General features: G+C 40.2%; 1 protein-coding gene and 1 pseudogene across 1 annotated transcript; both read right to left on the reverse strand.

Annotated features, from left to right (window-relative positions):
* Positions 1–465: 465 nt before the first annotated feature.
* On the reverse strand, positions 466–22,332 carry LOC104593387 (uncharacterized protein At2g24330-like). Its single transcript, XM_010253168.3, has 7 exons — positions 22,156–22,332; positions 22,002–22,075; positions 21,393–21,695; positions 10,156–10,300; positions 2,063–2,172; positions 1,517–1,910; positions 466–1,024 (listed from the first exon to the last, which is right to left on the reverse strand). Exons 3-7 carry the CDS (start codon positions 21,663–21,665, stop codon positions 765–767), a joined length of 1,182 nt encoding a protein of 393 aa, XP_010251470.1. The 5' UTR covers positions 21,666–21,695; positions 22,002–22,075; positions 22,156–22,332; the 3' UTR covers positions 466–764.
* A 1,236-nt stretch (positions 22,333–23,568) lies between these two features.
* On the reverse strand, positions 23,569–24,395 carry LOC109114434 (uncharacterized; annotated as a pseudogene).
* Between the last annotated feature and the right edge of the window lie 2,539 nt (positions 24,396–26,934).

The following is a 26,934-nucleotide window of genomic DNA, read 5'->3' on the forward strand; positions in this document are numbered from 1 at the left end:
TGGACCAACGCTATTTCAACCTGTTCATCCTAGCTGCATCCTTCTCTACCCTGCCAACTTAAATGTCGGAGTATCTACCCAGGGAACAATTCATTGGGTCTCTAACCTTTCTCCTGGTTGCAGATCTCAATGTGCGGCTCCATCCTTCCACCTCGGCCTTGTCCAATTGGCAAGACTATCTGACTGTACCCTCGGTTTGAAGTACTTCAGATTGAACATCAGATTGGGATCACAATAGACTTTTACCAAACATATTGTTAATAACTACGAAGAAATTACAAGCGAAGTTACCTATATATGTTTTTACAAAGTTGGAGTTAACAAAAGTTACTATTGTAGAAAATAGAAACGGAGTTACTTGTGCGTGTGCGTTGCCTTCTGGCTTTTGCCCTCCAAGCAAATCTTTTGGAGAGAAAAAAAAACCTCCAAAGCAAAATTATATGAAAACTATCCTTAAAAAATATATTTTGCATCATGCTTCTTTAGGTATTTTCACTAAAAAATAAAAAGCAATAAAAAATAAGGGTAATTCATCCTACAGAGATAACTCACCGCCTCAAAAGAAAACCCAAAAAAAAAAGACCAAACAAAATGACAATCGGGTATGTATAGAATATGGTGTAAGATGTCGTTGAAGGGGCTCTCACAGTTGAAAAACAAAAGCTTCTCCACTCCTACCACAAGACACTTTTGTACCACAACGAAAGATGAGGTATAGAGTAAAGAAAAGTTCCTTCCATAAGCAATTGTACAGAAATAAGTCTTTAATCAACCCCAGATGCGTTTACTTCACTTCCTGCCGTCTGTGCAGCAGCAGCAGCCATTATCTGATCGTTAGTTGGGAGTTCGCTGTCTGTCATGGCACTAGTGAGGCTATTAATCACATCACGAGTGGTTGGGGTCGTTGGGAGGCTTGCGTTGGTGGAACCGGAACCATGCTCTATGAGTTGCCCTGACCTGTTAAGTGCATGGCAATGTGGGCAGTAGTAAGTTATGTATGCGAAATCTTCCTTCCTGGCCAGCCCTGCACCAAAACAAACAAAGGTTCATTGGATCGGTTCTACATTCTTCCCTTGGAGGGTCTTCTGAAAGAAACATGTGTTTCACATGGATCATCAAAGAATGTCTAATAAAATTTTCCATCTTGAGAACTATGCTGCTGATTAGACCTGTTCATGGGCCGGGTAGTGCAATGGGCTCGCCCAGCCCAGCCCATTCTTTATTGGGCTTGGACAAAATTTTAGGCACGTGGGCTTGGGCTTTCTTAAATAAGCCTAGCTTGAGCCCAAGCCTGGCCCAATAATAAATTACACCATAGGTAAGACTTCTTATGTCCAGACGAGGCTTCAGGCTTCATATAAGGGCTGGGCCTGGACATTTTCTGTTAATAAAGATGCAAAGCCTGGCCCAAACTTGGCCTGACCGATCCATGAACAGGTCTACTGGTGATCATCAAACACATAACATATCTTTATAACCACCAAGTAGTTGAACACGAGAAGAGTTTACCGCTCACCATTGTGCATATGGCAGTTTCCACATATAAGTGCATAAGATTGTGTTGGATCCTCGCCAACAAGCAATGCTGCAATACGAGCAACCCATCCTCCATCATAGGCAGTTGATCTTAGATGGTGTTCAACAACCATCTGATTCTGCCCAAAATCATGCAGTGTTTCATCAATTGGTTGAGTCATCATTGTGCTCTCTGCACTGCCAAATTTGACATCAGTTTTTTTCCGGTTTCGAAGCCCACTAGATTGCACAAGCTCAACATCATTGCTGTCTCCTGGTGCAGCTTTCAGGTTGAACTCATCCTCAACATACACCTTCAAGCCCGAATCTGCACCCAATTTAGATGCAAGAACAGTAGCAGCTGCTGCTTTTGCTGCTGGATCAGGGTCATATCTCTGCACTGACAATGGCTTACAGTGAGCACCCTACACAGATACTATGAGTTCATGCATTTTCCAACTACTAGTTCATCTGCAATAAAATATTAACACAAATAGAACACTACAATAGATGGAATGATGTATAGCTAAGTGATTCCATTCATCACCTGAATAAGCTGCTGTGTTGTGTAATAGTTTGTCCTCTCCTTCAGTTCATCAATTTTTGCTTGCCTTTCAGCACGCAGCCTTTCAAGGGTTTTCTGGTCCTTCCTCTCACCTGCAGAGATGCATGGATGAAATATAAGGTTCTGATTGTCTCATGTCTCAATCAGAATGCCATACAACCAAGTAACTAATGTCCCCATGGACAAAGCAAGAATTTCACAAAACAGATCAAATGACACATCCAATCCCAGGAAGAGAAGTCCCCGTATATGGAATTTTGCAAAAAAAAACATGATAAATGTTTTCTAACAAGAAACTAGATGCATTTTTAAACACCAGATGCCCTACATCTTTCCACCAAACCGAATAGCTAATAATTCAAAAGGGGCATATATATAATTATTAAAACTTCAAAGGAAATGTGTGATGTTAAACATAAAACATCATCGCATCAACGTGACTGCATAAAAATTTAGTATTTATGCTCTAGGAAAAATGGATAAAGAAAAACCAACAGCAAGCTCTAGTTCTGATGCCACCTGGAATGGAATTATTTCCTTGTGGTTTTCCATTGCATTGAAATTACAATAATACAGGAGACAAATAGTCAATTGGATTTTATTAATTTTTATGTGTAATATATTTAGGCAGTGGGTAGGGTGGTCAGTAGACCAGGTACTGATCCAATTCGATCCAATCCATATGAATCGATTATAAACAATCCGGATCCAATCTGATCTGAATCCAATAGAAACAGAACCCAATCCAATTTGTTTTAATGCAAATGGATCAGATTGGATCTGTTCTGATCCGATCTAAACTGACTGAAAAAAATTTAAACTGAAAAAAAAAGCATATAAAAAATTACAGAAAAATACAGAACAATTGAAGAACTCTAGTTCAAGTGGCAGCTGCAACCAGACTGAAAAGTTTATTTCCCTTCCGTACTCTTTCATTCACTCTTGTTTATTAGTCTCTTGCTATCTCTGTTGTGAGAAGGGCTGATTTCATGTTTTTCTTATCTGGGAGTACCTTTTTATTGTGTATCCTATGTACCATATGAGTATAGTCCTTTATTTCTTTCTTAAACTATAGAAGGGAGGGCACAATGGCCCTTTCTCACCTATTGTAACTCATTAGTATAGAATATACTTTGTTTGGGTATGTGGGACATTAGACAAACCCACACACACACACCCCTCATCTCTGCTCTCTTTCTCCTGTACAAACCCTAGTTATCATCTCTTATTTCTTGTTTGCTGCCCCTTTCATCCCTTCATCTCCAGGTGAAATGGATTTAATTATCTCTTCCAAAAACCAACTGGTTTTCTCACAGCTAGAGAAGATCAACTACTCTGGAGATTGAGAAGGATCCTAAAACCAAAGACCCAGTTACAAGCTGTCTAAAATCCTCTCATGCCTCCAAAACTCTGGACAAAGATGGATGTTTTTTTTTTTGATATCTTGTGAAGGGCTACACAACGGGGGGGGAGCCCATCCCCCAACCCAGGTGCAGGCAGGATTCGATCCCAAGTCTCCACTACAACCAGCAGGAGACCTTACCAACCAGCTGGTTGGCACCTTGCTGGACAAAGATGATGTTCCCCAGCGCATCCATCACTGCAAGCACATAAACAATGGTCTAGAAGACTAGAACACTCTGCAAGCTCTCTTAAGCTTGCCTTCTCCAGGAAGGATGGATAATTTCCTCCTCGATGAGGAGAGGTGGCTAGACGATGCTTTCTCATCTTCAGGGTCTTTTTCCCTTTTTCTGATTTATGGGTTTTGTTGTTTCAGATTCTGGTGAAGGAGCCAAGTTTCCGATCTACTGGACACATTGCATATTGTTGAGTTGGTCCGAGTTGTTTTTTATTTAGTTAGGAAGTTGTTGGGCTTTAGGCCCATTAGTTTATGTTTTTTTTTAAGTTGTGACTGTTCAGCTATATTAGTAGCCGCCCTACTAAGGGCATCCTTGTAATATCTCATCCTTTAAGTTAAGTATAAATATAATGAGAGGTAGGCGGCTAGGGTTAATTTTACAATCCTGGTTGACTTCCTATTCTTTTCTTCTTCTCCTTTCTTCTCTACTGCTGAAATCTTCATCTTCCCCCTCTTTCCTTTCACAAGAAACTCGACTAAATCTGCAATTAGTGATTTCTACTTGGTATCAGAGCGGACTGAAGGTTCCTTGAAGTTGTTCTCTCATGCAGCCCTAGATCGGCCGACTGCATGGTGATTTAAGAGGTTGATCGAAGCTCTCAGGTAAGCCCAGTTTTTGGATTTTTTTTGGTGGATCTGTGTGCCTTGTAGCTGGTCTAGGGTTTCTCATCAAAATCAGGAAAAATTGGAGAAAGGGGAAGAGTCCTATTTTTGTTGAACTCTTCAATTTTGACCTAGGGGCGATTCAAGTCCTGCCTGATTTGGAGGCTTCTAGAGAGAGCGGCTGCCTCTTCACTCTCTTCTCCCGTCCCACAAAAAATGAATCTTTTGTAGGAAGAAAGTCTAGGACACCAGAAAGGTGTTGTTGGTTCCAAAAAGTGTTTTGTTTGATCTTGTTGCAAATTTCAATTATTTTCTTTACATTTTTTGAAAAGCATGGAGGGCCACGGAGTTGAAAATAAGCCCGGGAGTGAAATGGGATCAGTGGGAGGAGGTGCTGGAGACCCTTTTGGGGCTGGGACCATTACTACAGTTAGGTTGGATGGTGCAAATTACTTAGAATGGTCACAATTTGCAAAGATGGACATTGGTGCTCGTGGGAAATTAGGGTATATCACTGGTGAAGAGGTGAAACCCGAAACTAGCAACTCCCGGTGGGTACAGGAGAATTATATGGTGATGACTTGGTTGTGTAATTCCATGTTGCCCCATATAAGTAAAAATTTTTTATGGGCAAATACAACTAAGGAAATATGGGATGGGGTTGCAGAAACCTATTCACAGAGGGAGAATGTTGCTAGGGCTTATCAGTTGAGAAATCAGATTATTTCTACAAGGCAAGGAGATAGATCTGTTGCAGCCTATTTTTCAGCCCTTAAAACCCTGTGGCAGGAGATTGACCATTTAGAGACATCTGCTTGGGAAACCACTAAGGATGCAGCTACCTATCAGAAACATCTAGAGAAGTATAGGGTGTTTGAGTTTCTTGCTAGCCTTAATCCTGAGTATGATATTGCACGACAACACCTTCTTTCCAGGGACAATGTTACTCTCTCCCAGGCATATGCCTTTGTGTCAGGGGAGGAGTGCAGGAGAGATGTGATGATGAAAAACCTTATTCCTTATCAGTCTGCCATGGTAAGTGCTGTGAAACCTAATCAAAGTGGAGATCAAGGTGGCAGTGAAATCAAGAAGGAAGATAAAAGAGATTTGATCTGTGACTACTGTAAGAAGCCTAAACACACAAGAGATACTTGCTGGAAGCTTCACCCACATCTTGTGTCGACTAGATTGAAAAATAAGAAGGGAAATGCACACATGGCAATTACTGGTGACATTCCGGCCCCTCCTACTACAGCTGCTCTAGAGTCTGTTGCAGCTGCTGCAGCAAGGGCCGAACTTGAGAGGTATGGGCTACTTCTGAACCAGCGGGATACAACCAGTTCCAGTTCAACTGCAAGCGAACAGCAAGGTACAGGTGGCACTGGTGGAGTCCACTCTACTTCCTTTGCTCACACAGGTAGTTCACACGTCACTGCAAATTATGTTTCTACTTCAGGTAAGGAGGGACCTCCTTGGATTATAGATTCTGGAGCCTCAAAGCACATGACCCAGAGCTCTACTATTTTTTCAACTTACCAGCTCTGTTTTGGCAGAGATAGGGTCTCCATTGCTAGGAAGGGATCTGTCAAGATTAGTGATTCTATTTCTCTACCCTCTGTCCTTCATGTTCCCAGATTGAGCACTAATTTATTATCTGTTAGTAGTTTGACTAAGAACCTGAACTGTTCAGTAATTATTTCTCCTAGTCATTGTATTTTGCAAGATCTGGATTCAAAGAAGACGATTGGGAGTGGTCGTGAAGTGAATGGAATCTACCTCCTGGATGTACTTCCTCCTCATCAGAGTCATCGTGTCAACAGGGATAGTGAGTCAGGGCCTGTGGGCCAAATTATGCTTTGGCATAATCGTTTGGGCCATTTACCTTTTTCTTCTTTGAGTTTTTTGTTTCCAAAACTTTTTGAGTCTATTAGTTTGTCAAGTCTGGAGTGTGAAGGTTGTCAACTTGGAAAGCATTGTAGACATTCATTTAAACCTAATATTAAAAGATGTTCTTCTTTTGATGTTATTCATTCGGATGTGTGGGGCCCTTACTATGTTCCTTCTATGGGAGGCTATCGCTATTTTCTCTTATTTGTGGATGATTTCTCACGATACTCTTGGAATTACATGATGAGATCCCGCGATGAAGTACCATCCTTGGTGAGGCAATTTCACCAAATGGTACTAACACGGTTTGGAACAAGAATAAAGGTGTTCACATCCGACAATGCCAAGGAATATTTTGAAAGACACCTTGCCTCATATCTGTTAGAATATAGTGTTGTCCATTAGAGCAGTTGTCCCTACAGTCCACAGTAGAATGGTATTGCAGAAAAGAAGAACAGACACATTGTTGAGATTGCAAGAAGCATGATGATCACATCTACAATTCCAGTTCGATTTTGGGGTGATGCAGTTCTCACAACAGTATATATGATTAATAGGGTTCCCTCTCGTATACTTGGTTTCAACACTCCATTCAGTCTCCTTTTTCCTCAGGGGGAGATGTTTCATATTCCTCTCAGGGTGTTTGGGTGTGTTGCACATATCCTTGGTCCTCACCGCTCGAAGCTTGATCCCAAGGCAAAGAAGTGTGTCTTCCTTGGATATGCAGAGAATCAGAAAAGGTATTGTTGCTATGATCCAGTCTCTAGGAACCGGTATGTTACCATGGATGTCACCTTTTTTGAATCCACGTACTTCTTCTCAAAGAATCCTTCTCAGGGGGAGTGTTTTGGAGAAGTGAGTCAACAGTCTATTCCTCTCCCAGTTCCAGTCCCTGTGTCTACTCCTGTGCTTGACCACCACCCTATGTCACCTACCTTGCCACCTCCTTTGCGTTCTGCTTCTCAGCATTACTTACGACAGAGACTTCACAAGGAGGTTGATTCCACTACAGCAGAACTCACATCACTTCCTATCGATTCCTTGGAGACTCTAGATTCGGCTGACATGGATTCAAGTATTCCTCTTGGTCCCACTACTGTTTCAGTTCCCATTGATCCTACTAACACTGTTACAGATAACCTTGATCTCCCTATTGCTCTCAGAAAAGGGAAGAGAAAGTGTACTGCTCATTGTATTTCACAGTACTTATCCTACAGTGGACTTTCTCCTTCCTACCGTGCTTTTCTTTCCTCTCTTGATTCAGTGTCTATACCCAAGAGTGTTAGTAAGGCTCTCTCCAAACCTGAATGGAAGACAGTTATGCAGGAAGAGATGGCAGCTTTGATTAAGAATCAGACATGGGATATTGTGGATCTACCAGAAGGCAAGACTTGTTGCAAGGCAAGACTTGTTGCAAAAGGGTACACACAGACCTATGGCATTGATTAATTAGAGACCTTTGCACCAGTTGCAAAGATGACCTCTATTCGGATACTTCTTTCTCTTGTTGCCTCATACTCTTGGCCCTTGCTTCAACTTGATGTGAAGAATGCTTTCCTAAATAGGGATCTGCAAGAAGAAGTGTATATGGATCTTCCTGCTGGCTTTTACAATGATACTGAAAAGGAAAAAGTATGCAGGCTTAAGAAGTCACTTTATGGCTTGAAACAATCTCCCAAAGCATGGTTTGACAGATTTAGAAAGGCCTTAATTGCTTTTGGCTACACTCAAACTCAATCCGATCACACCTTGTTTGTGAAGCGAAGGGGATCTTTGGTGTCAGTCCTAATTGTTTATGTGGATAATATTGTTGTCACTGGGAATGATCTGAGTGAAATTGATGGTCTGAAAAGGAACATACATAAAGAATTTGAAATTAAGGATCTTGGAGAACTGAGATACTTCTTAGGCATTGAAGTTGCAAGATCAAAACATGGAATTTTTATCTCTCAAAGGAAGTATGTCTTGGATCTTCTTCAAGAGACAGGGAAGCTTGGAACAAAGGCAATCAGCACCCCTATTGATCAGAATCATAAAATCAATGCATCAAAAGGTGAACCAGTAAAAGACATTGGAAGATATCAGAGACTTGTGGGTCGGCTGCTATACTTGTGTATGACAAGACCAAACATTTCCTATGCAGTAAGTGTAGTAAGTCAATAGATGCATGCTCCACGAGTCCATCATTGGGAGGCAGTTGACAGGATTCTTGCTTATCTGAAGGGACACCCGGGCAGAGGCATATTGTTTATTGATCATGGACAGTTGAAACTAGAGGCTTATACAGATGCAAATTGGGCAGGATGCCTTGATGATAGGAGATCAACTTCAGGAGTGTGCACCCTTGTTGGGGGTAACCTTGTCTCATGGAAGAGTAAACAAACAGTGGTGGCAAGATCAAGTGCTGAAGCCGAATAAAGGGCCATGGCACATGGAGTTTCAGAACTTCTTTGGATCCGTTCCCTGTTAAAAGAAATTGTTGTACAGGCAGAAGAACCTATGATGCTATATTGTGATAACTAGGCAGCAATTAACATTGCCCATAACCCAGTCCAGCATGACCGAACTAAGCACATTGAAGTGGATAGATATTTTATTAGAGAAAGAGTAACTTCTGGAGAAGTTTGTCTTCCATACATTGCTTCTGATCTACAGCTCGCTGATGTTCTCACAAAAGGTGTTGCAAAGAACAAGCTGGAGCATGATCTACGCAAGTTGGGAATGTGTGACATTTACTCCCACCTTGAGGGGGAGTGTTGAGTTGGTCCGAGTTGTTTTTTATTTAGTTAGGAGGTTATTGGGCTTTAGGCCCATTAGTTTATGTTTTTTTTAAGTTGTGACTGTTCAGCTATATTAGTAGCCGCCCTACTAAAGGCATCATTGTAATATCTCATCCTTTAAGTATAAATAGAATGAGAGGTAGGTGGCTAGGGTTAATTTTACAAGAAACTCGACTACTGAAATCTTCTTCTCCTTTCTTCTCTACTGCTGAAATCTTCATCTTCCCCCTCTTTCCTTTCACAAGAAACTCAACTAAATCTGCAATTAGTGATTTCTACTCATACATACAATGTGTATGTATGTATATTGCATACATACAATCAGCTGAAGAATTGTCTGATCTTGGCACCTCTTGGATTTGGATGTTCCTTCTTCACCCCTCACCGAAAAAACAAAACCAAATCTCTGGTGCCTATAATCCAATGACATAATTGACCAAGGGCCATCTACTCCACTACTCCACCTTTCATTCATCCAGTAACGGTCTGCTAATGACTTTCCACCATCACTGTATCAAGTCCCAGGGAAAATATCATTAATAGGCCATGTAACAGTAAATTCAGTAATGGCACTGGAATCTCTGCTATGATAAAATTTCCCAATCCAAACAGGCTCAATTACATCAGTAAGTCACGCCCTTATTACTCTGCCATATATCCTTAGGAACAATAAGACTAACATTCAATTCACAAACACACTGTTTGGAGATTTGGAATCACAGGGAGACCAGAGATCAGGTGCCTCTTGAAAGAGAATGGTGTATTTTTTAGTTAGAAGATCAGCTAATTGTTTGGCAGATGTGTTAGCCAAACAAGAGAAAAACAGGGATGAATTATTTTGGGCTGAATGTAATAGAGAAAAGTCATTAGGGGCTCAGATTCACTAAGCTAGGAGCTGAGCCTTGTGATTCTAATTCTTTTATCTAATGAAAGTTACCATTTTCTATAAAAAACCTAAAAAATATGGAATGCAGTATGCGGATAAGCACCAAATGCTAAGCATTAAACCCTTTAGAAGGCATGGCAAAACTAAGATGCATACTAAGCATTGATACAATGAGTAATTACAAGAAGGGAGAAAATAAAATGAGCTAAATTTGGACAACAAAAATATCATAGTAACTAAAAAGGAAAATCAAATTAGCATTAGAGGTTAAGATACTTACACATTCTTGTGAATCTTACAAGTGTTGAATAAATGACAGAAGATAATAAAGGCAAAAGAAACATGGGAGAAACTTTAAGTGCCCTTATCTTCCAGTCTAAATCCAGTGATCTCGTTGCCATGATGGCATAACCTACTGCAACAACCTGCAAAATGCAAAACCAGTAAGTAACCTGCTCTAAAGGAATCATAGATGTAGACAGACACCATCAAACAAGGACCATGATTTTGTAGGCCAAACAAAGATAAATAAAAGGAAGGAAGGGTTTAACTAATTTACCCCTTGCTGTAATGGCCATACAAATTCCTTTTTCTGACCAAAATATGAAGAATATATTTAAGGATCAATAAAGACCAAAGAGACCCTAGGTAGTAGGTATATAATATGAAAAGCATGTTATGCAGAGAAGAAAGGGAATTGACCCCACACATTCACATCCTATGAATATCCCAAGGCGTCATACCAACTATAACTCCCACTTCACCAAATCATCAGCAAGAGTTAAGTTTCAATTCAACCTTTATACCAATTGGACTGGAAAACCATAGACCTTATATATGAGTGTTTCATTATGTCAGAGTGGTTAAAGTTGCCTAAAACATTCATTGACAATTTAAATTAAGCCAAGATTTCTCAGAAGTGGATCCCAAGGGTCAATATTAAATGAATATGACTCAACCTAGTGATATATAACCAATTCCATATGATTATATCAGCTGTAACCCCATAAAATCATTTGACATAAATAAAATGAAGAATCTATAGAGCTTCCCTAAAAGACCCTTGAAGCTCCCCAACGCTTCAGAGGACAGCAAGCATAAAAGATCTCCACATCAATTTCCCCAAGCTTCCAAGGAAGGTGACTATTGCAAGTGAACCACATTATGAGGAAGGGGCCATCAAATCCCAAATATTGTTAAGCAGAGATTCCAAATAGCTGCAAGCCTGTAACTACATGGTAATTGTTAAAAAGACACTTCAGCAATTCCCTTCTGCCAACGACATGATGCAAGCATCAGCAATGGGCCATCAAATCAACAGCCAATCTGTCTTCCTCAAAAACATATCAGTAAGTGTTAAATTTCCCCAAGCTTCCAAGGAAGGTGACCATTACAAGTCAACTACATTATGAAGAAGGGACCATCAAGTCCCAAATGTTGTTAAGCAGAGATTCCAAATAGCTGCAAGTCTGTAACTACATGGTAATTGTTAAAAAGACACTTCAGCAATTCCCTTCTGCCAACGGCATGATGCAAGAATCAGGAATGGGCCATCAAATCAACAATCAATCTGTCTTCCTCAAAAATATATCAGTAAGTGTTAAATATCTTATCACACTTCTCAATCAAAAGCTCTAGATTTAGAAGGCTGAGCTTTCAGAATAGACTTCAGAAGAAAGGACATTAAGATGGACCATACAAAAAATTCCACTCTCCTTACCTCTGAAAAATACTTCATTAAGACACCTTTAAAAGAAGACAACTCGTCAATTTCCAGATTCCATAGATTCCTGGAAAGACTGAAATATCAAGATACAATAAAAGGAGACACCAAAGAAACCTAAAAGATGGGCATATAATTTTACCTGGACATGAAGATTACAGAGAATTTGACCCAGGGTAGGATCATCCAAATGAAAAAGTCCCCTTAAAATCTCATTTTACCACTCACATTACACATGATGTACCAACAAAATTGAGGAAGGATACCTGAAATGGTTCCAAGGACAAAAGAGTGCAACTGTGTTTGTGGGAATATAATTCCCCTGCAACCTGTATTTGTTTATTATTAGCGACAGCCAGAGTGAAGTTTTAAGGACAACTAAAGTCACTTGCCATGGAGGGCAAGATTCTTTTCTTTGAAAATCTGTACAACTGGACAACTTCATCTTCAATTTTTCATAACTTAATCAGGAACCTAAATATCATTATGTAATAAATGGAAAACTTGACATCTTCAGCATCCTTCCATCTATAGGAGATATGTACTCTTTTACAAGAAGGAAGTATTTTTCAGAACCCAAAACACGAAATCCACAAACCCTTTTAAAAACGAAAAATTCTTCCCCAAACCTTACAAAGAAAAGACAGAACTCACTACCAAGACCCACAACATCTCAAAGCCCAAAAGAAGTCCCCCAAAAATCTCCAAACTAAAACTGACCCTGACAACCTTCACCACCCCAAATTCCCCTTGAGAACTTTCTCCATTCAAAATATATCTATTTTCCAGTTACAGAAACGCTTTTTTCCTCACAAATTCTTCCCCTCTGAAAAAAGATAGCCCTAATACCTTGCTTACTTGGACTTCAGTTTCCACCATCTTTTCCAAATCCATCTTTTGTTCGGTTTTCCTCAATCAATCAATAACCACCTCCTTGTTTTCCTCCTCTCCTACATTTTTCTCTTCCTCCACAACCTAAGCCTCCTCCTCAAACAAAGAAGATTTTGAACCTCTGAACATAGACCCAGTTTCTTTTTTTTTTCCACCTCTTTCTCCAATGACTACAAACCGATACTGTTTCTTGCACTACTTTGTGTTCTAGTTCTATTCTTCATCCTCTTCCTCTTGTAAAATCTCTTATACTTTCTGCAAGGGCCATCCCCAACTAGTCCTTCAAACAATGAAACACTTTTGTAACATGAATCAACTGACCAACATTAGATTCCTTGGGTTTTTTCAAGTTTACCAAAGAATCATCGCCTTTCTTTTGATTTCTCAAAGCCCACCAAACCCTTTTGCACTGTTTCTCCTATTAACCCATCTGAAAACAAATGCTCTTCTAGATCAAAGCCCCCAAGGGGTTCATGGCAACGAGAACCACCTTCTATTACTGAGCCCTGGATATCTTCCTCTGTGTTCTGCTCTTCAATCATTGTTGCAACCCTATCCTAAGTCTGAATAAGGCCTAAAGAAGCCTTAGCACCTCCGAGTAATTGAGCTTCAAATTGTCACTCGAGTATCTTGACCTGTCTTTATCAAAAAAACTTGTTATCACCCAATCCCACGCTTCACATTTCCTCCTACCCTAACTTTCATGCTTCCTAGAGGAATGTTTTTTGAACCTTATAACCTTTCTTTCCATAACCAAATTTGATAATATATCCTTTCTCCTTCTTTCTCTCATTAAACCATGATTCTGAAACACCAAAGGCTCTGCTAACGTCTTTGAGGTAGACGGTGATAGATCTCTCCAAAGATCTACCGACATTCAATCCTGCCCCCCCCCTCCACATGCTCAAGTAAGTCACCACATGACTTTAAGAAACCTTTGCTTTATTGGTCCCAAGATGTCAAGGCCAAAATGGCTTGGGTCTGGCCCACCTGCTTCCTCTGTCGCATGACTCTTTAAAATATCTCATGCCAGTTCAACACTCTCTACCTCAACACTAAAAGTCCTAGATGACCCCCACTTAGGGCCATGACCCTTCGACTTCTCCTCCAAAACTTACTTTGATCTTGATTTCCTTCTTGCTCCACCTCTAACCTTCTTATTATAATCACCTCTAACTGCAGCACGTGTAGGATCTTGGTCAAGAGCAAACTCCAGTCAACCCTGATCTGAGCCTACACAAAGAGTCTTTCTAGCTTCCTCTGAAGACATGCTACCAAAGACTATTTTGGGAACTGATGTTACGTTCTCTGTGCAAGTTCTTTCCCAAACGCAAAAGAAAGAACCATTTCGAGCTCTTCCATTAAAGATAAAATAGCGCTCATCAACCCTCTTCCACACAGGTCTCTGATTTTTGTTGACTCCAATACTCTTCATTTGAATATGCCACCCCAGGATTGCCAAATAGAACAGATACTTCAAAATTTTCATCTTCCTTTCTGCAGCCATTGCTCCACTGGGAAGTTTCAATGGAGGTTTCTAACCAGACATTTGACGGAAAACCTATTCAAGCATACCTCCAGCTTCCTGGGAATACATTCAGGTTTCATCCTGACTATCCTCATTGCAGCCAAATGAAGACCATCCAAAAAAACTTCTTTCAAATGCACCCCCGCAAATAACAGCAATTGACAGAAGAATTTCTTTCTTCCACAAGTTGAACAGAAACCCCAAAACCCTTACAATTACTCCTTCAATGAAGGAAAAATCTTTCGCAATTGAGAACAAAAACCATCTCTCGACCATCACTTTCCCCTCGTGTGTATGGACTGTTTCAGTTTCTACCTCTGTGATTTTCTCAGTGAACTCTAGTAGAGATCTGCATCTATCATAAAAGGTGACTATGATTGCCATCTTCAAATTGAAATGTCTGTGGATATCTTCCCCCATTCTCATCCAATCTCTCTCTTCTTGATTAGCTGATATCACAAATCTGTCCTCCCAAATTTCTTTACCTCTGTTCATCACCACTAACTTACCTACACCAAAGCCCACAAGCAAGGATCAAAGGCTCCCCTTCCACAGCATTGATCTTGAGAGATGGATAGGCCCCCTGTTAGCATTTTCCTTCTTTTGCAAATACTTAAAAAAAAGGAGTTTTTGAGACCTCTCCCCAGCCTGAACTTCTCTTACGTTCCGGAAAACACAACAGCTCCCTTTGTCCAAAAAACTCATATAGCACTAAGTACCTTTATTTATTGTTTTCCTTCTTTTCGGCCCAAATCTTCTACATTCCTCAACCTTTGAAATCTTCAAACAAGATTCCAATTTGCTGTTGACGCACCACCAATCCAGTTTTTGAACCATTCAATCACTTCTACAGACAAAAACACAGTAGCTCTTTTCATCTCTGTAACCTTCAACATATCCGAACCCTTAAACCTTGTCTCCTCAAAGACAAAAGTTTTTGCTTCTATCTTTAGGCTTCTCCAAACCTAAGACATGACCATTTCTAGGGACTTTTTTAAAGACTTCAAACAAGATCGACATCTTCAAAACTTCGGCTTTTGTGGCCCAAGTAATGCAACAGACAGACCACCAACCAAAAAACCAGCAACACCACCAAAAATAAAGGCATTGAGTGGTCCCATTCTGTTAAGATCTATAATGGTAGACATGGTAAAATTGGTTACATAACAGAAGAAACTGGAAACCTGCATTCATAGATCATTCTCATGCTAAATGGGTACAATACAAGAAGCTATTTAGGATTATAGGATCTAGGATTACCCCAAAGAGGCAGACCAACATACCACAAGGGCTAAACCTGCACCTCATACCGTAGGATTTTGGCAAATTAGTAGGGAGGGACACAACTTAGAGCCAGCGAGGGAAAGATCTTCCCCACTTGTCACTAAGGAAAAAACCTTGCTTTCTGTATGTGTCAGCTAGCAACAACCTAGGAGTCTGACTCAGCATGGACATGGATACAGACATCAGACACCAGAGTTAGAATCCAACACATGCCAAAGAGTCTGACTTGTAGACATGTCTATCAAAAAATGTATACTATAAAAATAGTTCGTTTTTTAATTAACATTATATACCCAAAAAAGAGGTGTCTAAAATGTTGCCTTTGTTACTGAGTAATGTTTATATGAAAAAATGGCATTTCTCTTGTACATTAGCTGCTCATTTATGTCAAATATGCTAGGACACAAAAAGTAAATATTACATAGAACTATAGATTATAGAAGTGTCCCTCAAGAAGCCATGGAGTCTCAGAATCCAAAATGTCTCCAACACAGACACATCTTCCACTTCCACTTAGGACTTAGGAGAGTCTATGCAACACTGCCTGGGAGTCACTCTCCAGCTGGGTCATCTAGAAGCTCAGAGAATGCATCAATTTAACCCCAAAAGAAAAACCATGACTTTTACCCCACTGGAAAATTGGATTTCCCTCCTCTATAGGCCAAAGAAAACCAGAAGGGTGTGCCCATGTGATCTCTAAAAGCATCTCCAGGATCCAGCATACAAGGGTCCCATATTTCTAATTTAGCAACTTTAGAAATTGATCTTCACAGTTCTGCCCAACCTTTCCTGAATGATCACTAGCATAAGAGGGAGGAAGATGTGATGGTCTGCCAGCTCCTCACAACAGATTCCACAAAGAAGTCTTCAAGTCACTGAACTCATCCATCATAAGAATCACCTGCATCATGTGAACTTTTATTAAATCAATAATGATTTGAGAGGGGATGGATCTATTTAAGAAGATTCTTTTGTTCCTCTCATAGTAAAACTCTAGATGATCCCTCCTCACCTTAAGGGATGATAAGCCAATTTGCCATCTCCCTGATACAGGAAGCATAAGTAGGGGAAGAGAATCCAATCCTCCAAAAGAGTTGAATTAAATCACACAAGTAATAACCTTCATGCCTGCTATCTTCAGACTAAGAGGAGAGACTGGATCCCAGCATATTATATGGAGGAGAAGAAGCATCTGGACTAAGGTCTAAGGGGCCATTTCATAACAGCTGAAGTTGCTGAACTGAATGACTTATTGCTTTGTATTTTGGTGAATCAAATGACTAAAAAGTAAATAATTCAAGGGTATAGCGATCTACCCTACTTCATCCTCAGCCATTAAGGAGTCCACAAGATCCATAAAAAAATCCATTCACTACAAGACAAAGCAATAAACTTTTCAGTTTGGCCCAGTATTTTAAAAGCACAAGGCACAAGGTGAGGTGTGTGCCTTTTTGAAGCAAGGCGCGATAATACAAAAAAATGCTAAAAATTAAAAAATGTCAGAAAATTAAAAAAAGCCAAAAATTAAAAAAACAAAAAATTAAGCATAATATTAACAAAAAATATAAACTTAAATTTTAAAATTAATGTTTTCCCTTCGAGGCAAGCCCAAACAAGTCCATGTTAGGGTCTTAAATTCTTAATTTTCACACAAAAAATAATGATTTTATAATTTTAATTGCCTTTTAAGAAGATATTTTATTAAGATGAATGAATGAACAACATTAGCAAATAGGGGGTTCTCGGAATGTTATTCATTCATTCATCTTAATAAAATATCTTCTTAAAAGGCAATTAAAATTATAAAATCATTATTTTTTGTGTGAAAATTAAGAATTTAAGACCCTAACATGGACTTGTTTGGGCTTGCCTCGAGGGGTGTGGTCAGGGTTTGGGGATGAAGCCCCCAGCCTAGCCGCTAGGTTCAAAAAAAGCAAAAAAACGTAAAATTTTCAAAAGGCGCACGCTTGGGCTAAGGCGCAAGGCGCATCAGGAGCATGCCTAAGTCCACCAGGTGTGCAACTTTTGAAAGTGTTGTGCCTAGGACCCGAGCGAGGTGCCTACCCTAAAATGTGCCTCACTTTTGCACCTAGGCACGCCTTTTAAATCACTGGTTTGGCCACTTCAGCTGTTATCAAACAGCTGGTAAAGACAAATATAATAAAGGGTAAAAGACTTAAACATACCTTGAGTTTTCATAAATTGACTTAAAGATACCTTGAGTTTTTCAAATTGACTCAAATATACCTTGTGGGCTGACCCCTCTGGACTTAAATAAAACCTTCCTTATTAAAACGTTAAGAACAATTAACATGTGACGCTAGGTGACTCATTTAAATTTTTAAAATTCCTGATTTGCCCTTCACTTTGCCAATGTGCATATTTGGGCAAATCAAACTTGAATTGGAAGAAAATAGCTGACCCCCAATGTTTGAATGGTGTCAGTCCAGAAAACCTCTCCCCCCCACACACACACCAATTTGCCGAACTTGGTAGCATTTCTTGGGGGTCACCTCGTCATCGCTTGCAAAGCTTAGAGAGGTATTAATCCCTTGTTCCAATCCTCCCTGGGGAGTAATGATGAGTACAGCAAATCTCAAAACTTATTCTCAGTACACTAATCTTGTAGAGGAGATCTAGATGATGAAGTATCATAGGGATTTTGATAACAGCGAAGGCTAACAAATGGTAAAAAGCCACCATCTGCATAGACACATTGTAGAAACCACCATCATAGTGATTTTGAGAAATTCATCTTTTTTTCCTTTTATTTTTAATTTTCCTTTGCTCTGTGTAGTTGAAGAAGAGACAGGTTGGCTTCTTAAGACACACATAATTGAGTGTTATCTTACTTGGGAAGGGAGTGAGGCTAATACTGAGCTGAGGGAAGTTGCAACTTTGCTCTTCTACAATTGTTTCTAGTATATTTCATTAACAAGTTTTTTCTTTGTTTTTCTAATATTTTCTTGTGGGTTTGTCAACTTTGTTAATTACTAAATCTGTTTTTTATTTAATTCAACTTAATAAGATTTTGCCATTTTCTTTCTTGGGCTAAAGTTGCTGAAGAATAAAGGTATGAGGCTTTGAAATTTGAAGGAATTTTAGAAGTCAATAGTTTATTCAATTAACGTCTTCCCCCAGCTAAAATCTGCTCTGCTCCTTGTGGTTTCTGCAGGGTGAACAAAAAATCTAGCACCCTTCACCACATAACCACATTGATATCTTGATCCAAGTCAAACACATTTTTTGCTGTATTTGTTGATGTTTCTTTATTTATACCCTACATTTTTATTCATGATTACATTCTTGTAACCCTAAAGAGTCATTTCAATTCAATCAAGTCTCTGAAGAGCTCTATTAGATTGCTAGATTTAATCAGCCATTGTAAAAGAAAAATAGAGTCCAAAGAAAATACGAAAAGAAAAAGAAGGACAAAAAGAAATTTATCATTTTAAAACAAATGGTAGAAACCACCATCTGCATAGAGGAGGAGCTCTGGAGATACCAAATTTCTGTTAATTCATCATCTTGGAGAGTTTAGACAAATTGAATCCAAGTTCACAAAAAAAGCAAATACAATCCATCATCTTTGGATATTCTCTTCTCAGAACACTGTAAATAGTTTGTTGTTTAAACTTTTAAAGAGAGCATAGAAAGGCATGCCCCATTAGTGGCAATTGCTTCATTCTTTAAAATTTTAAATGAAGGTTTACAGGGTTGGTGTCTGAAAGTAGAAGATAACCTTTTTCACATCTTAGCAAAGGGTAGAAGTGTCTTTCTATTTAAACAATTTAACATAACGGTGGAAGGTATGTTTAAGTCCACTTGAAAAATCCAGGGTATGTTTAAGTCAATTTATGAAAACTCAGGGTATGTTTTATGTCTTTTACCTTATAATAAAACACCAGGAGAATTGGCATCTGGGGTCACCAAAGTAGAACCAGTTACCACTTCCAGAAGCATCGAGTATCATGAAAATCATCTTTGAGTTTTGAGTCATTCAATAAGGGATAAGTTTCAAGACTTTTACAAACTCTATCGCCTCCTCATCTGCGTTCCAAATAATATGAGGTAGCACAAGTAACAATTGGAGTCTCCCTAGACTGAGAATAAGAAGAAGCTGGGAAATCTTTGGCCAAAAGGAATTTCCACCCACCATAGATCTTTCCAGAAACCTTACTCTATTTCCAAACACCACATAGTATCTGGTTAGGTGAGAGAAACAGGAAAAAAATAGTGTCAATAGATTTCCAAAGGGATGGTAGTGCAATGCTGAACCCTACGACCTAGCCATTCAGACCAAGTCCACATTTACTCTATAACTGAGTGGCATAAACAGTACCTCAGGATCAGGAAATCTCCACAATCACTTTCCACGAATAAAGGTTTTGCTATCTCGCATCCTCCCCATTATTGACCTCTGTTCTCCTTTCTTCTTGCCAATGTTTTAAAACACGGAGGTGTGACAAAAGGCGTTCCACTACTTGGAGGCATGGGGCATAGTTCAGAAAAGCCTGCTGTACACAAGGAGGCATAAGCCTCCTTAAGAGGAGGGGAATAAGGAGGGAGTAGGGGGAGGATGAAGAGGAGGAAGGAGGATCCATCTTTCTCTTTTTTTAATAAAGATATTTTATATTAAGAAAAATGAAGATGCATAGTACTAGTTGAAAACTTTTTTTCCCATTCTCTTTACTTCCCCTTTTCTTTTCTCTTATTTTTCTTCTTTTTCTTTCTTTCTTTCTTTTTCTTTCCCTTCCTTTCATTTCTTTTTTCTTTCGTTTTTTTTCTGTTTTGTCTTTTTGTATGACATGTGAATGAGGCATACGCTTCTAGCATGTTTCATGCAAAAGGCATATGAGGTGTACACCTTAGAGGCATCAACACATCTGGAATACGCCTCAGGGAAATTTTGGGGTGCCTCGCTTGGAGGCACACCTCCAGGCATACACCTCTCACGCCTTTTAAAACACTGTTTCTTGCATAATGTTTCTAAATTGATTAGTTATTCTCACGTTGTTGGTCATCCAGCCAAAGAAATCCCTAATGATCTTTTTATAATTACCCAAAGAAAGATCTTTTTCTACCTTCTTCGTTGATCTTAATAGAGGATCTAAAGATAGACAAATTGGAAGTCTCTGATTTAGCACTAGCTAGGTTCAAAAGGCAACCAAAATAGCAGCTAGAGTAAGCTTGTGAATGGATCTCAGTTAGGAATGCACCAACCAAGTCATAGAAGAACCCCCATGACTTTTTTTTTATACAAAGGAAAAGGGGGGTACATAGGACAGGGGATAGCATGCCCCTAAAAAGCACATATAAACACACTATCACCACAAGCATGTTCTGGTCTCCAGATGTTGGGCACAAGATTGGTTATAAGTGTGTATGTGTATATCTTTCTAAAACGTGCATAAAGATGTCTTGTGCAATTTATATTGGTTTCTTCTTCCATTAAATTTAACAACATGATCTTAAATGAAAAAACATGTGCATGTACGCATGCTTAAATACATTTCTGACTGATTATGACTATGTTTACGAAGGCCTCTTCCATATTTCTAACCTTTCTATATCCAATACCTAATGTCTATGTCAAAACTTGACATTTGCATCCACATCCACAGATCATAATCGGGAGTACTGTCTCTTGACCAGTTTCCCTGCTGTATTTCTTACAAATCTAGTGCATAAATGGCTAATTTTCTTAATTTTACTTCAGATGAACAGAACAAATGAGCACTACATACAATCACATAAATTTTAGGGATTAATTGACTAGGGAGATCTATATATGCACGTAATGAAACTAATCGCCCTTATGCAATTCTTTTCTCATGTGTCTCTTCATAAATATCTTCTTGAGTATATGGGAAAATCTAACGCAGCCCACTAAATCAAATTTCCTATTTACATCAAATAAAAATATATGCCCAACGTGACAGAGAAATGGATGAAATAAGCAATATTCTAAGGTGAACCTGAATCAAAATCTATGCATTGAATGGATACATAGATCATTTGACAAAATAATACATTCTTGACCATCTGAATTACAGAATTTAGATGATTGAAAGGAGCCAAACAGTCTAACCTCAAACACCATGGAGAAAACGATAAGATTCCTCGCCGTCTGCCGCCAACTCTGGGATCTCCTTTTCATCCTTGCAAGGACGGCAGCTTCTTCTTTAGATATATGTTGCAGTCTCTTCTCAAAATCCTCCGCTCGTGTTCGAAAGATCCCATTCCAAACCCGAGAGAGTAACCCTCTTCGCCGCTTATTGATTTCCCTTTCCGCTTTCTTTGTATCACTAGACAAAGAATTGTTTTCTCCAGAAGCTTGATCCTCCTTGGCATCTTCGGCCATTTCCGACCCAATTAGATTACAATTCAGAATCTGTAACAACTCGAGATCAAAAACCACGATCACTCAGTAGAGCACCAAAGGGTCGGTAAATCAAGCGTAAACAAGCAATACCCGGATGGGAACGAAAGAAATGAGATCGAATTGCGAGCGAAACCGCAAAGGGTGTTCGATCAGAACCTCAAAAACTCATGGAGCAAGAACAGATCCGGGACAAGCAAAGAATCGAAGCTAAATCGTACACGATGAAAACCAAAAGCCCAAAGCATAACTTATTGAGAAGAGACGGATTAAAAGATATTGGGAAAATGAATATGAAAGGGAGATGGGGAGACTGACCTGGCTGTCTTCTATGATCGGAATTCGGGAGGGATCTGAAGAAAACGTGCAGCAAAGAAAGCCAGAAAAGAGACCTGATGAAACGTGACAAACGTCAGAGAGAGAGAATTGAACCACCTTTTTCGATTGATGAGAGAGAGAGAGAGAGAGGTACCACTTTTTCGAGCTCTGCTTCACAACAAATTTCAAAAGCGGGAGCGTTCCTTCGGTTTGGGTTTTCTTCTCATATTCTCTGAACTGGACTCGGTTTCGCCTTTCGGCATCAGTTCCTTTCCATCGTCCCTCCTCTCCCTATGCACCTTTCCTAATCCTCTACGCTTGGTTCAGCAGGGATATCCCTGCGAGTCAAGCCAAATATCAGACGCCAGTGTCATCGTAAAAAGAAGAAATTCAACTAGGTTCTCCTACGGTGTAACTGGACCTGTTCGAACCCTTTTCTACGTTTCGATCCAACATCCATGGCAACTAACAACTTTTTCGTCTTCTTGTTCACGTATTCTGCAACATTCGGTAGATTAAAACATGCAAGATACGTGTCCCAGTATGAATGGACTAGCAGGGTTATCCCTGCGACCTGAAACGTAGAGGAACCGGAACGGATTTGAATTTCCTATTTTCTTAAGACTGTATTTGATTGCTGTGCAATTTTATTTGCACTAACACAAATACATGGAAGTGCAAACGAAAAAAAATGAAAATTCTTGTTTTATTTTGTTTTGGTTTTTATTTTATTCTGCTTTGTGTCCTAACTTACTGTACGGCAATCAAACAAAATTAACTAAAATTTGAAACAAAATTATGTCAAATTTTACATTCAAATCATTTGCACTGCCATAATTTTACATCAGTGCAAATTTATTTGCATTGCAACCAAATACAATCAAACAATTTTTTTTTCCTTTTTTTCATTTCTTAAACAATTGAATTCATAGTGATTTTGCCATGGTTTTGATAAATAAACTTATTTATAAAGATCCTAAAGTTTATTGGGGAATGTAATGCATTCATTGGAGATCAACCGTTTATTTGCTTGGAATGATTAACATTAGCTGGTTTTATGTAGAAATTTGAGCCCTCAACATGCAATTTGGGAACCCTAAACTAGGGTAATTATCCTTTCCTCCTTGATCGGTTAATATTGCAGCTGGAGACCATTAATGGTGGTCAAATCTGGGCATCCAACAATGGATTACCCGTTTAAATTCATACATGAAATAACACAAATGGCTGTTTAGATACATTGTTATTTGGGTAAAATACAAAAACCTCTCCCCTCAAGTTTTTGATCATTATAAAAACTTTCCTTATAGTTTTACTTTATCAAAAACCTCTCTATTTTGAAAAATTTAACAAGTACCTCCCTTCCGTCAATGATCAAGATGGAAAACGTTAAAGAGATTATCATTTTTTCAAATTACCTATTTTACCCTTTTACAAATTAATGTGCATATGTTTTTACTAAAATAGCCTTGTCTCAGCAACTGCTCAAACACTATTCATCTTCTTCCTCAAGACGCACAGCGACAGAATGGCGGTGCACTCCCCCCTCCAGGCTTCTTAGTTTTTACTAAAATAGCCCTCTCTCCTTTCTCAGTCCTTTACTGCTTCTTTTGGGGGTAGTCGAGGCTCTGGCTAACCGGTTGTACCTAAGATCAACAGTCTGTATTCTGACCTGGTTCCACGGTCGAACAGGGCCACTAAATAGGTTCCTCTGTAGCTGAAGGTTTGTGATGGGAAATGAGAAGAGATTGCCCAGGATAATGCTCGTAAACTGGTTCATGCTTAAATCCAGGTGGTTCAATTGATTGAGCCATGATAGTAGCCGGTCGACTGGTCCTGTGAGATGGTTGTACGACATTGCCAGGTACTGGAGCGACAAAGGCAGAGACGAAGGTGAGAGAATGTCAGAGAGGTTATTGTGCTTGAGGTCGAGGCAGGTTAGGGCTCATGATAAGAACGGAGGGACTGAACTAGACAGATGGTTGTGATAGAGAATGACATTGGATAACAATGGGAGAGTTCCGATTGTTCAGGGAATCTGGCGTCTCAGTTGATTGTAGCTAAGTTCGAGCGTTTGAAGGCTCCGAAGCTCTATAAGATTCGTCGGAATCTCCTCGGATATGAAGTTACGGCTAATGGCGAGAAACCAGAGGTTCTTCAATTGTGGTAGCATTTGAGGAAGAGTACCAATAATTCTACCGGAACAATGGAGAGCTTAGCTAAGGCTAAAAGTTTACCGATTGTAGGATTGAGACGACCGGTTAGGCCAAGAGAACCAACTATGGGATCACCTAGTTTCAAAGCGGTGACCTTGTTGGCTTCACAGTACACACCAGAGAAGTTGCACAGGTTGGAGGTGAAGTCCTAGGAGGAGAAGAAATTCGAGCCTGGCATGTTCGTGTTTGTGCACGTTTTCACCCAGAAAAGGGAGATAGGCTAAAGGGATTACCTAGGTAACTATTGCCCTCTGAAATTGAAAGGATGTAACATAGAAAATGCGCAGAAAGGAATGCACAACAGAACTAAAAGATAGAGAGCAGAGACTGTAGGTCCATCGAAGCTCCTCATCATCTTCATCTCTGAAAAGAAACAAAGAGAGAAGAGATAAGAGAACCCTAGGGAGGTAGGGAACTCTGGTTTGTCAAGACGGGTCTGTAAGGGTTTTAAAGAGGAAAGGATGACCTTTTTTTATACTTTTCCATGAGAAGAACCTACAGATTTTTCATGCAAGACTACGTGAACGCTTTAATGGTGAAGCAGTTGAAGAAGATGAATAGTGTTCAAGCGGGTTATAGAGTGCACCGCCATTCTGCCGCCATGTGTCGTGAGGAAGAAGATGAACAATGTTTGAGCAGTTGTTGAGACAGGACTATTTTAATAAAAACATATGCACACTAATTCATAAAAGGGTAAAATAGATATTTTGAAAAAAATGATTCAAACAAATATATATAACAATACATCATGGATCTCCAACGTGAACCATTTTTTTGGTAAACAACGTGTGCCCTATGAGTTCACATCTGCGCCCCACGGCCAGGTGCTCCAAAAATGTCTCACACATTGGAAGGCTGCCAAGTGTCCTGACACACGCAAACCCTCCTCGGTGTGTGCAGAGCTAACGGACGCCCATTAGCTTGTCCGATTAGCTCCAAAATCAGCTAAAACAGAATTCTCTCCACCATTCCCGCTTTTTCTCTCGACTCTCTACCTGGACCCGTGCAACCTTGCACTCCTCAAATCCGACCTTAGATCATATCCGGCACCAATGACCATTCCGGAAAACACATCGGAGGTCAGCTGAGTCAGGTAGGTCGGCAATACGCTACCGAGCTGTGCGTTGTGGGCTCAGGCCATTTGGAGGTCAGCCGAGTCAATGGGTTATATCGAGCTACACATGTGTGGTCGCGTAGCGTGATCGTGTAGCGCGGTCGTGTAGCTTGGTCGTGTAGCGCGGTTGTATAGCTCAATTGTGTAGTGGTGTGTGTGTTATGTGTGGTGTGCGCGCATGTGGTGTGTTGGGCGCTCAACGTTTTGCTTGAACAAGGTGCTCTTTATTAATATTGAATCATTGATAGTACATCCGAAGGTTTCCTATGTTCCAACTCCTCAATATTGGTTGGCCATCCAGGTCTTCGAGCCTGTAGGTGCTCGGACCAAGAACGTTGGTGACTCTATACGGCCCTTCCCAGTTTGGTCCGAGCTTTCCTTTTTCGAGCGCGGGCACTATGACTTTGCGAAGGACGAGGTCACCTGTCTTGAACTCACGTCTTCTAACTTTAGTGTCGTAGTACTTCGCCACCCTCTGCTGTTGTGCTACCATCCAGGGGTAGGTGTACAGCTGTCATCTGATGGTCGATCTTCTGGTCAAAGCAGAGGGCCTCGAACTTTCGATCGGTGAACTGTGTCCCATTATCTGTGATGAGGATGCGTGGAACACCGAATCGGTAGACAATACTTTGCTAGAAAAAGTTTCGGGCATTATGTGCAGTAATGCGTGCCAAAGCTTCAGCTTCCACCCATTTGGTGAAGTAGTTTATCTCCACTAGAAGGAACTTTTTTTGAGCAATCATAGTAGGTAAGGGGCCGAGGATGTCCATCCCTCATTGCGCGAACAACCATGGGCTGATGATTGGCTTCAGGGGGACTACAGGCCGGTGATGGAGATTGGAGTGTCGCTGACAACTGTCGCAACTTCGAACTGATTGGGCTGCATCTTGCTTCATCGTCGGTCATAAATAACCTTGTCGGAGTGCCTTATGTGCTAGTGTGCGTGCGCAACAGATACCTTCGTAGATCTCCCTGAGGACGTAGTCTGCCTCGGATGGGGAGAGGCATTTCAGGTAGGGGAGAGTGTGTGAGTGGCGGTAGAGCTGACCTTGGATAAGGTAATATTGAGCTAATTTGTGCTGGAGTTTCTTCGCTTTTGTCCGATCTTCTAGAAGTGTGCCTTCTCGGAGGTACTATGCTGTGGGGTCCATCCAGGATGGGTTGTGCTGTATTAGAAGGATAAGGAGAGCTATTGGTGCGATGCTCGGCTGGGCTAGAGTGCCCAACTGTGCTATCTTGCCGAGGTCGGTTGTCGGGGAGTTGACTAACTTGGATAGCGCATCGGCTCATATGTTCTCGGCTTGAGGAATCTGCTGGATGTTGAAGTGCTCAAGTTGGTGGATGAGCTCCTGCACCTTCTGTAGGTAACTTGCCATCGTGGGCGTGTTTCAAATTGTCCATGGATCTGGTTGAATACCAACTGAGAATCATTGAAGGCTTCTACTCTCCAAGCTCCCAGGACTAAGGCGAGGCATAGCCCGATGATCAAGGCCTCATACTTAATTTCATTGTTGGACACTTTAAACACGAACTTGAGGGCATGGTCTAACATCGTGTCATCCGGGCCGAAGAGAATAAGGCCAACTCTGCTGCCTTGGTGATT

The sequence above is a fragment of the Nelumbo nucifera genome, chromosome 7 (genome assembly GCF_055504915.1).
Source record: "Nelumbo nucifera cultivar China Antique chromosome 7, China Antique-T2T, whole genome shotgun sequence".
NCBI lineage: Eukaryota > Viridiplantae > Streptophyta > Magnoliopsida > Proteales > Nelumbonaceae > Nelumbo > Nelumbo nucifera.